Source organism: Malaclemys terrapin, chromosome 3 (genome assembly GCF_027887155.1).
Source record: "Malaclemys terrapin pileata isolate rMalTer1 chromosome 3, rMalTer1.hap1, whole genome shotgun sequence".
In the NCBI taxonomy this organism is placed as follows: domain Eukaryota; kingdom Metazoa; phylum Chordata; order Testudines; family Emydidae; genus Malaclemys; species Malaclemys terrapin.
In genome coordinates this window covers 102391065-102402755 of record NC_071507.1, presented here as the reverse complement: position 1 = coordinate 102402755, position 11691 = coordinate 102391065, and the positions used below count along the sequence as shown (strand labels likewise).

The following is an 11691-nucleotide window of genomic DNA, read 5'->3' as shown; positions in this document are numbered from 1 at the left end:
CATTGACTCCAGAGAGCTTTGGATATAGAGTACAAAAAAGTTTTGGAAAATGAGAGTTAGTTTTAATGATGCTGTGTGAATGTGTGTAATCATTTTTTGGGTACTGAAACAGTCTTTCCTAGGACACAAGAATTCATTTTAAACTCCTTTTAAACAAAATAAATAGAAAAACCTCATTCGCTAGTGAGTAAATGAAACTGAAGAACACACAGTACCCATCCATTTGCCGTAGTACAAGGAGATATTTGCTATAATGCATTAGCAATTTTCACCCGCTTTAAAGAAATATCATTCTTAAACTGCCTGTTCCTTTGTTCATAATGAAACTGTTTAGATTTTCCTCTATGCAATCCATTTCTCTTTTACATGCAATTCAAGTAGCATTTCATATTGCAAATCTTTATGAGAACTATAGCTTGATACCATCATTAAATCTTTTCTGAAACCTACATTTTCATTTTGTTTTCATTAGTAAGCGGTATATTTATTTTACATAAAACATATTCTGATATTAATATAATAAAATACACTGATTTAAATAAAATTACCTTTTACAGAAGAATTATCTGAAGGTGGTTTTACTATAAGCTATATCAAGCTGGTTGACTAAAGTGCCAGAGCATTGCTTCATGCAGCCATTCATCTTGCAATCACACTTTGTGTTGGGTCATATAAGACTTGGGATCGGAGAACTCATTAATACAGTCTAAAAAGGAGAGGTAATGATTGCTCACTACATGAGCTCTCCCTACTGGTCAGACTCAGAACTGAAATGCTGTTAGCCACACAAGTGGATGCTTGTCCTCTTTGTCTGAAGAAAAGTCCCATACTGGAGGCTATGTGAGTGAAGGCTACAGGGTTAAAGGTGGCAGCTGTGGAGATACTCAAGACCCTCTTTGAATAAGCCTTAGTCAGTATCAGGTGAAGTGGAGAACGATGATCCACACAGCAGAAACAAAATACTTTCTCCTTATAGCTGAGTACTTAGCTATACCTGGGTCCCCTGTGTAAAATTCCCTTCAAACCAACTTGGGTATATGGTGATAATAATGTATGGTGTGGTCATCAGAAGTGTTACTGACATCATCAGACACAGTGGGATGTAGATTTTTGAAAGTGAAAGGGGGGGAAGAGTGAACTGTCTTCTTTCTTTTTCTCTCCTGCGTCATGCTTGGTTTAGAGCATATGAAACATGAAAACATATGCGTTTTCCACATCTATTTAGTGCCACAAACCACAAACATAGCTCCTCAGCTCTCCTTGTATTCTCCATGTGCTAGAAAGTCAAACAAATGCAATTGTGATAATCAGGCCAGTTTTAAAATCTGCTCATCTATTTTTATTTGGAATCATCTGCTGCTTTCTGTGCTTGTTTTTGTTGTGTTATTTGATAACTGTTTAACTTTTATGATTCATATTATTAAATGCTTTTCACTAGCATTTTTCAGCGATTTCATTATTTGGTTCAGCGAGGCGCTATTTACCAAATGTTACCAAAGCAATGCTTGCATCACCCCCTCTCCTGTAATATTGTAATACCTAGACAACCTTTTTAATGTGAGAGTTCTGTAGCTGGAATCTTCAGCAGACAAACTAATGGATCCTACTGTGCCTTGATATAGTTGCAGCATAAGCAAAAGGGGTGATAGGGGAATAGATTCAGGAAAGGACTGAGCAGAGAGGCTAGGATTCCAGATATGTAGGTTAGAATATGTAGAATTTAGTCTATAGCATATAACTGAAAAGAACATAGAAGGTATAATGTCAAGCTATTTAATGGCTATATCAAAAAATCAGCAGGGCAATATAATTGAAAAAAATAAATTACCTACAGTAATGTAGAGGGGGATTGCCTGCAGGAGACAAATCTGGTAGATAATGAGCTTGTTTTAAAAGCCCTAATTTCCTGTTCCTGTTTCTTTTCCCCTTCCTAGACAATACTTTCGTTGACAAGGCCTCATCAAAATTTGCCCAAGTGGATGGAGAGCAGACACCAATCATCCCAGTCCATCAGGTTATTGACAAAGTCAAGGGGTACTGCAGTGCTCACTCAGACAACTTCTATAAAAATATCATGATGTCAGACACATTCAGCCATAGCACAAAGTTCTGATTGGGTTTCTGAACTTCTGAACCACAAGACAACATGCAGCCTGGAGATTCTAAACAATGGAGTACTTGGAGACTGAGTGGCGAGAATTATATTACCAGATTTAGTCATTTTTCCCATGGTATATTGTCGTCCTCTTAACAGCTTCTTCTCGAGAAAAGGTTTTTTCCCCATTAAGAGAGTCAGTCATTTTCTCGTACATAGTACTGATACTGACATTTTCCCACCATGAAATAAAGACTGTTTTCAAACATCAGCTGCATGCCAGCGAACAGGATACTGGGACAGCTAATTTAGGTGTGATCCTATGTATATATTTGCAAGACTGAAGAAGTTCCATAAGCCCATCTCTCAATAATGTCAGATCTGAATGGGAACAAGACTTGGGTCTTTTAGAGAAAACAGGGGAAGTATCCCACAGTACACACAAGCTCTTGGATACAGCTTTCTTAGTCGGTCTCGTCTTCATGAGAAATGTGAATTTTCCTTACTGTATTTGTTAAACTCTTGCTGTTTAGGTGGCCATTGCCTGCAGTGTTTTCCACAGGTGAGGAAAGCCTAACTCCAGTGTCAAAGGGTTATTTTGACCAAATGAATACGTAAATCTCCAGGGCTAACCACACAAAGAAAATTGGATCCAAATATTGCATACAGCAACTAGTCTATAAACTCTGGGACCACACTGTATCCGTGTGCACAGAAAAGCATTTATCACATACCTGCACACCAGGATTTGCTTGTGATAAGGGTGTGCAAGCTACTGATAACTCTCCCGTAAAATTTAAGCCCATATCTGTGTGTGTGGTTTCAGGTGGTGCAGCATCAGTAAAAAAGCTAATTCTAGACTTCGCACAAAGGCATAAGTTTCAATATTCATTGATGTACAAAAAGGGAACACCTCCCATTGTAACCACCACACTGGTATGGGTGAGCCCATGCTGATTGCTCATGTTGGTCAAGTGAAATGGGAGTCATTAGCATGTACATTCATAGGAAATATTACAAAGGACCCCACACTTCGTAAATCATATAGTGCTATAAGTTTATTAGTTAAAATACCTCACAGATCCCTTGTAAGCCCACATTAGCTTGTCCATTTTCTATATTGTGGCCATATTGCATGTACAGAGAACTTCTGCCACAGGACATTGCAATTTATGAAGGCTCTCAAGGTCACAGTACATTACACAATAGCATTCAGCATCTACATGTGGACTTGCATCATCCAGATCTTCAAGCTTTCACTGGCATCAGCTGATTAAACTAAATCTAGATCCGTACTGTTTGAGATGCAATGACCAAGCAACATAAACTGGGGTCTGTATCGTTGTGCTATGCACAGAAGTGTGTGCAGAAGTAAAAGAAGAACATAAAATACTTACTTTTCCAAGCCATGGCACCATATGGCCATTTCTAACACTGTTCTCAAAAGTGCACAGCTATTCTTGAAAATATGTAGAAACCCATGCCAAATTGTGAAACACCTGTAAATGCACATTTCATTTAAAATGTCAGTAATAGAGCTGGCCAGAAAATGGGATTTTTCCATGAAAAAAGAAGTGTTTCCAAAAAACACATTTTCCCAAAAAGGCCATTTTTCATCAAATTATTTTTACCTAAAAATTTCAATCAGTTTTGTTCATCACACTTCCACAAACCACTGGTCTGATGTCATACAGCTATTGATTAGATCTCAGTTAAGAAGCAATTAGATGTTCAGTAACAGGGTATTTGGATTTGTACCTTTATGGGCTCTTTGCATCCACTCATTTACAAAGATCATTTTATTCGGTGCCCCCACAAATGGAATATTATCCTTAACTACAAACACCTTGATCACTGCAGGGAAGAAGTATATTTTAATCACATTCAATCCTAAAACACTGTTCTGAAGTAAAGGTCCTACAAATAACCTGACCAAACCTTTTTCATATTAGCGCAAAATCCTTACATGCCTGTATATGCTAAATTCATCCCTATTGACTTCAAATGTAATTATCCTAGGGATGAATTTGGTCAAATACTTTTATCAAAGGAAAGAATTTAGGGAAAACTTATGTATGAGCATTTACAGAACTTGTATATTATCATCCCACCTGTCTACCTGCAGTAGATAATAGTGTTCAGATAGTAGCTTACTGTGAGATTTCTACCTGTCTAGGATGTTCTACAGTGACAAGATGGAAAAGAAAATACTTTCCAGACATTGAGGAATTAATGAAACACAATTGTTCAATAAAATATGAAGTAAAGAGTAAAAGAAGTATCCTGGCTGAAGCCTAGCTGTAACCTAACCAACAGCTTAATGTACAGTTGCCTATATTTTTGCTAAATTAAGAATTTGCTCTTTTTTTTACTACCATGTAGTAGTCCTTAACTGTCTATGTCAGATGTTCTTGAATGCTCTCACTTTTGCAATGTAAAATCTCTACTTTGTTGTTGACGTCACAACCTCCCTTGTATATATTTATTTATTTGTGAGGTTAAATATGTCAACATATATTTTAGCTCCATAATCTCTGTCCTTGTTATTTTAAGCTTCTGATTCATCATAGGAGGAGAGGGAAAGAATAGTCTCTCATACTTTTTCCAAAATTGTGAAATAGTTTACTGTAGTTGTATCTTTTACCAATACGAGGGGAAAACGACAGTAATTTGAAATATTAGTTAGTGGAAGTTAGTGTAACGGATTTAAAGATGGACTAAAGTGGAAAGAAATATTTTTCAAATAAATATTCATGTTATTAGTGTTACAAAGAATTAAAATATTTTAATAATGACTTTTTTCTTTCTTACAGTTCGATGGGAAAACATTAGTTGGTGGAATGTTGGAAAATAAGCTGCTGCTTATTCAGTATGTGCATTGGGGTTTGCTTAGCCAAAACTCTGAGAATAAGTCCAGCTCAGCCGGGAATGTATTTTGCATAATTCAGTTTTTCTTGTTGCGATTAATTCAATGCTAAATCCAAGGCATGACTGAAGAGTTATGCTGGGTCATTCATTTAGTGGCAACCCAGTTATACTGACACACTGAAAGGGGAACAAAAGCAGAAATCCTATACTATACACTGGCATGCTATTTTCACAGGAGTATAAATAGATCATCTTAAACTCTGATTTACACCAAGGTAGTTAGTTATTCATCTCCATTTGTTTCTAGGGGCAGGATTTGGCCCTTAAGTATACCTTCAATATCTTAGCAGGATTTAAACTGAAGCTCATAATGTATAGTATTTTGACTAATCACTGCTAAAATATTTTAGCCAATTGTCATAACTCTTAGCCAAAAATATACTATAAAAATAGTTGAGTAGTTGCTGTGGCTTACATGCAAAAGCTCTAATGTTAAACTGCAAAGAGCACAGAAAGCCACTGATCTACAACCCCATATGTGAGCCTCGGCAGAGAAAATGCACCTACAATATATTAAAAACTAAGAGGATTTTTTTTAAAAGTGTTCTGACATTCCCATGAACATTGAGTAGAATACCATCGTTTTCATCCTTAAATATAGTTATTGGGATTTGTTTTATTATGAAGCAAAATGACATGAGCAATGCTGCTTTGTGTCTTTGCCGTACCCTATAGCAGTGGTTCTCACCAGTGGTCCGAGGCCCCCTGGGGGGACCATGAGCAGATTTTGGGGGGTCTGCCAAGCAAGACCAGTGTTAGACCTGCTGGGTCAGGGCAGAAAGCCAAAGTCCCACTGCATGGGGCTGAAGCGTGGGGCCCTAAGCCCTGCCCCCGGGGCTGAAGCAGAAGCCTGAGCAGCTTAGCTTCACAATGCCCCCTGTGGCCTGGGGCCCTGGGTAATTGCCCTGCTTGCCACCCCTTAATGCTGGCCCTGGCTTTTATATGCAGAGAACCAGTTCTTGTGACACAGGTGGGCTGTGGAGTTTTTATAGCATGTTTGGGGGGGCCTCAGAAAGAAAAATGTTGAGAACCCCGGCTCTAGCAATTAAGCAGCACAGTTCATTCCAGGGCAACCAACTAACAAAAATAAATCATCTCAGGCTCGAGTGAGTGGTAGATACTGGATTTTTTTTTTAAAAGAGAGAGCACAAAGTTGAAGTAGGCAGTGAGACCTCCTTGTGTCATCTACACCTTGTACTTGGTAGATTGTAGGGTTGCTACTAACAGGGGTCAGGCTTCTGTGGTCTGGCTGCAAAGCTTCCTAACCCTAACCAGGGCTGCCTCTGGCTTTTTTGCCGTCCCAAGCAAAAAAATAAAAATAAAACCTGCGGGGCGGCCAGAGCCAGGATGCAGGACGCTGCAGATGTGCCACGGGCAGCGGAGTGCACTCCCTGGCTAGCTGGGGGGAGGAACCGGGGAGAGGAAGAAGGGGGGGCGGCCAGGGCTTCCTTCAGTGGGGCACTCGCCACGCTGCCCCTCCCGCCGTGCCACCTGCTGGGAAGGCTCTGCGCCGCTCCGGTTGGCAGGCAGGGAAGGACACGGGCTGCCCTGCCGGGCTTGCTGCAGACCTGGCAACGGCTGGGGCAGATAGAGTGCGCAGCCTGCTCCCAGCAGGGCGCTCCCCTCCTCCATGCCGCCGCCCCCTACAGGGCGGCCGGAGCAGAAACCAAAAAACAAACAAACTGCGGGGTGGCCAAAGTGGCAAAGCAAAAAAAAAAAAAAAAGGATTGGAGGGAAGCCGCCCCTTAGACTCTGCCACCCCAAGCATGAACTTGCTCGGCTGGTGCCTGGAGCTGGCCCTGACCCTAACCCTAACCCTCGCCCCCTCCCCACACACACACACCGCAGCCTGGCTTCAGCTCTGCTCCCACCCCCAGCCTCGGCCCCCAGCTGGGGCTCTGCTCCCAGCTCCATATGTGTGGGGGGGGGGAACGTAGATGAGGAGGGACCCTGAGAAGTTGGGCACCACTGGCTAAATGTAGTTTACACACACTGCCACCTAGTGGCTGAACACTATTATACAGTTTAACACTCCATTACACCTAGAACTACACAAATGTATGTGGTAGGTAGAGAGGAGGGGGAAATGTATCATCAGTGAGGACACTGAAAGAGGTGGGTTCATGTGCATACAGCAAACTCCCCACCTGAGGCCCTGATTTTGCTCTGCATAGGTTGACCCTCCCCCCCCAACCCCGCAGTGGTACTCTGTTTAAATGCAGGACTCTGCCATTTTGGAGTGTCTTGAAGTACTGGGGCCTTTTCTCCTCATTCTCTTACTTATTATTTATTAAATATCAATAGCTATTTAATTTTAATCCTCTGTAAATGGCTCCTACAATAAATTGCCTCCACCAAGGCAAAAGACTTTGCATGGGTGACTGTCACAGGGATGGGAAGATAATATTCCCAGCCAGCTTGTGGAACAGAAATGAAGCTACTTCATAACCATACTACAACTACTCCTGTAGGAAGAGCTGTATTCTTCTATGCTCCCTCAAGTACGGTTTTGGCCACCTGGTCAATATAGTTTGCAAATCCAGTGGCTACGCCCTTGTATTGGTATCCTCAACACCACTGTAGTGATCCTTCAGGGCTTAAGATGCTTGCAAGAGAGCTGCTTAATGCTGTAAATGGTTCCCACTGGCTGTGTGTAACCAGCTTGACCGTACCTCACTCAGACTCTCTGGGAAGCAATTCCACTGAAGTCACAGTCCCCAACACCACATCTTTCCTCCCAAGCCACATTAATATAACACAATTAAACAACATTAATATAACACAATCACAAATATTTATAACCAACCTCAGAACTAAACTTGCTAACACTGTTCAGATTAGTCTTCAAGGTGCCCTATGCTGTCAGTCGAACCTGTGGGGCTCCCCTGGAACATTAGCACTACCGGTATCAGAAGGCAGCAAATCTACTTGATCGGATTGTTCCAAGGCCTTGCACTCTGTAGTCTCTTCTCACTGGGGCTCTTGCTTGTCTGAGACCCTCTTGGGCAAAACAGCACACTGAGTGCCCCTCCTGTCTGAGATTTGGAGTAGCCTATTCTACTGTAGTATGTGTCCAGCTGAGATGACAACCACCAATCATCACAGAGCAAACTCTGCTGTTTGCAACCATTGTTTCCCTTCATAGCGATGCACAGCATAGTTTGCATGCAGTGATGACAGCTCCTGGGGCCCCAAATCATATTGGCGTTTTTTTGTTTTGCCTTATCTAGCTCTTTATATGTGTGCTAGTCCCCAGTGACCCTGACATAGGTTTCTAGCAGCACAGGCAATCTTGTTTTCTGTTGAACAAATTGTCAGCTACTAACAAAGCATGTTTCATTGGTGCTATTCTGTAATTTAACACTACTAATAATGGATCAGCGTCTGACTCCACCGTCTTTTTCAGTAGGTACTTCATTATTTTGACACTGTTTTCCACAACCCATTAGATTGGAGATAATGATTCCTAGTGGTTACATGTCTCAACCTGTATTTCACTGCAATCTGCTTAACCTCATGTCCTCTAAACTGTGACTCATTGTCAGACCTTACTATGTTAGGTATAACATGTAGCAAATCTATTTTTGCTATGCACAATCACCTGTTTAGATGAATCTTCTAGTAATGCTATGTCAGAGAAGTGAGAATAGCCTAGGACAAGTAGATAGTTTTTTCCATCCAACATAAACTAATCCCGGGAGCCAATTTTTCCTATGCCACCAACATGGGCTCTTTCACTTGACTTGGCCAGTACTTTTTTCCTGGGGGGTGGGGGAAAGGCATATGCAACAAGCCTTAAGAGTTGCCTCAATGTCACTGTTCCTTTGAGGCAAGTATAATAAGTCGTGGGCCCTTCTCTTAGCTTTGTCAATCCCTAAATAACCTTCATGTAGCCTTTTTAATGTAGTTTTCTGTAACACCATAGGACTCACCACCCTGGTGCCTTTAAGCAAAATTCTACCTCGTACTGAGAGCTCCCTCTTAAATTGATAATGCAGCTTGGGAATATGCTATCCCAGTTGCTCTGTGCTAATAGTCCTAACTACCTTCTGCAGGGTTGTATGCTATGCAATAGCTTTGGCAAGTGCAGTACACATCTTGTCTGAGACTGGATAGTTCGTATTTTTTTAACTCAGATCGACATGAACAAAAATCTCTCTGGACTTTGCTTCACTGAACTTTTGTCAAATGAGCGAGAGTATGTCTGCAACCACCAAATCTCTCCCAGGTACGTAGTCCATTTGCAAAGCACACATTTGTTGCTGAAAAAATAATCTCTTTAGTCTTTGGGTATTTGCCAGGCCCCTTTTGGCAGTGGTAGTAACTGGTTTATAGTCCGTTTCAGTTAACGCAGGCCTCCCATCGATAGAGACATGAAACTTTTTACACCTAGGAACTAAGGCAGAAGCCTCCTTCTCTCTTTGAGCATATTGATTCGCAGTTTTTGTTATTGCCCCGGAGGCATAAACCACTGGTTTCCAGTTTTGACCATTCTGTTGTAAGAGGACTGCACCGATATCTCCTGGGAACTGTCTGCAGACAACTTAGTTGTGAGCTTACTGTCATAGTACCTTAGGACTGCAGCCTCTTTAATTAACACCTGCAGTTTCTCAAACACTAAGCTTTGCATCCCAGGTCCCTTGGACATCTTTGCACACACAGGTTGCTGGTTCAGGTAGCTAGGTTAGGCACAAATTTCCCTTCATAGTTCACTGTTGCAAGGAATCTTGAGCCAGAGACAGTGAATAAACTGATTCTATAGCCTGGTGGCTAAGGCGCTCACCTAGATACAGGAAGGCCAAGGTTCTAGGTTCCCTGCTCCAAAGACTGGTTAAACACTTAACCAAAGTGGGACAGCTTCAACAGGAGAGACTGCAGGACACTTGCATCAGAGTGTTCCATAGGCCACTGTTTAGGGAATGTCCCTGAGAGCTAAAACCCCCCTGTTCACATTCCTTCTCCTCCTCTGGCATTTCATGCAACAAGTAACTTAGGCACCTGTGATGAGCTGGTTAAAACCTTATTATGGGTTGAGACAGTTATGAGGACACACCTAAAAAAAGGCCTACTAGAGTTTGCCCAGAAACTAATACTGTGTAGGCAGAGACTTCAGCTGGGTCTTATTAGGGATGTGCGTGCGTGTGTCTTAGTGTGTGAAAAAGACAAGCGGGGGAGGGTGGCAGTCAAGAAACAGAGACTCAAAGGTGGAGCAAGAAAGCAAAGCAGCAGCCTGTAAGCTTGGTGGGACTCTGGGAGAAGTCTAGAGAAAGTGGTGGCTGAAAGAAGGTTGGGCCTCTACGCTTAAAAAAACTATTCCTTTTGATTTTTGGTTCCTCCTGTGTTGGGAAAAGCAGGACTTTGTAAATGAACAAAACTGCACCAAAGAAAATACTCAACTCCATCAATTTCTGCTTCCAGCAGGAATATCCCAGTGTCTCAAACTTTGGCATCAAAAAGAGATACCACCACTAAGCCAGCTTACTCCTGAAGAGGGCATTCATCCGTGGATCACTAGCAGACTAGACACTACCCTGCAGCCTGGACTTAGGACCTAACTCTATAAGAGGGGCAGGGCTTAGGACACATCCTGTTGATGGCATCGCCCATTGGTTAGCTTAGGCAGCTTCTTGCCTAGTAGAATCATAGAATCATAGAATATCAGGGTTGGAAGGGACCTCAAGAGGTCATCTAGTCCAACCCCCTGCTCAAAGCAGGACCAATTCCCAGCTAAATCATCCCAGCCAGGGCTTTGTCAAGCCGGGCCTTAAAAACCTCCAAGGAAGGAGACTCCACCACCTCCCTAGGTAACGCATTCCAGTGTTTCACCACCCTCCTAGTGAAATAGTTTTTCCTGATATCCAACCTGGACCTCCCCCACTGCAACTTGAGACCATTGCTCCTTGTTCTGTCATCTGCCACCACTGAGAACAGCCGAGCTCCATCCTCTTTGGAACCCCCCTTCAGGTAGTTGAAGGCTGCTATCAAATCCCCCCTCATTCTTCTCTTCTGGAGACTAAACAATCCCAGTTCTCTCAGCCTCTCCTCATAAGTCATGTGCTCCAGACCCCTAATCATTTTTGTTGCCCTCCGCTGGACTCTTTCCAATTTTTCCACATCCTTCTTGTAGTGTGGGGACCAAAACTGGACACAGTATTCCAGATGAGGCCTCACCAATGTCGAATAAAGGGGAACGATCACGTATGCGGGCTTCTGTGAAGCGCATTGTTAAGCACCCCCCTCCATTCATTGTACAGGAGTCTAAGCACCAAAGGCTATGTCCACAGTGATGTATAAGGGGGAACTGAATCCGGTGATGTGACAGAACTGCTGGGGGTGGGAGGTGGTTCATCCCACCAACAGAACGTGCCCTGCAGACTGGAAATGAACCTATAGATGCACTCAGAAATAAGGGGAAACCTGAGGCTGCAAAGCAAGTGCCAAGCCCCCGCTGGCACCAAGACTTCCACATGCACTAGTGCTGGATTTGAGGACCCATCCTTTTTCAGAGAGGAGGGCAGTGTGATGGGTCTGCAAAGGAGGGGAATACAACTCCTGTCATCCCCTTCCCCATTGCATTTACTTTCCCCCTGGCCTGGTAAGGGGAAAGGTCCTGATTTAGGAAGTGGCCAGGCTCTGTTAGGGAGCGGGAGCCACATGGCAACAAGGAG

General features: G+C 42.7%; 1 protein-coding gene across 8 annotated transcripts in view; it reads left to right on the top strand.

Annotated features, from left to right (window-relative positions):
• Window positions 1-4890, top strand: part of ADGRG6 (adhesion G protein-coupled receptor G6) — a 194464-nt gene extending 189574 nt beyond the window's left edge. For 7 of the 8 annotated variants that reach the window (XM_054022316.1, XM_054022315.1, XM_054022312.1 and 4 more), the window contains one exon: window positions 1935-4890. In XM_054022316.1, coding sequence (XP_053878291.1) covers window positions 1935-2113 — 179 coding nt within the window. In that variant the 3' untranslated portion in view covers window positions 2114-4890. The remainder of the gene's footprint in view (window positions 1-1934) is intronic. The other variant, XM_054022320.1, reaches the window with a different exon arrangement.
• The last annotated feature ends 6801 nt before the right edge of the window (window positions 4891-11691 follow it).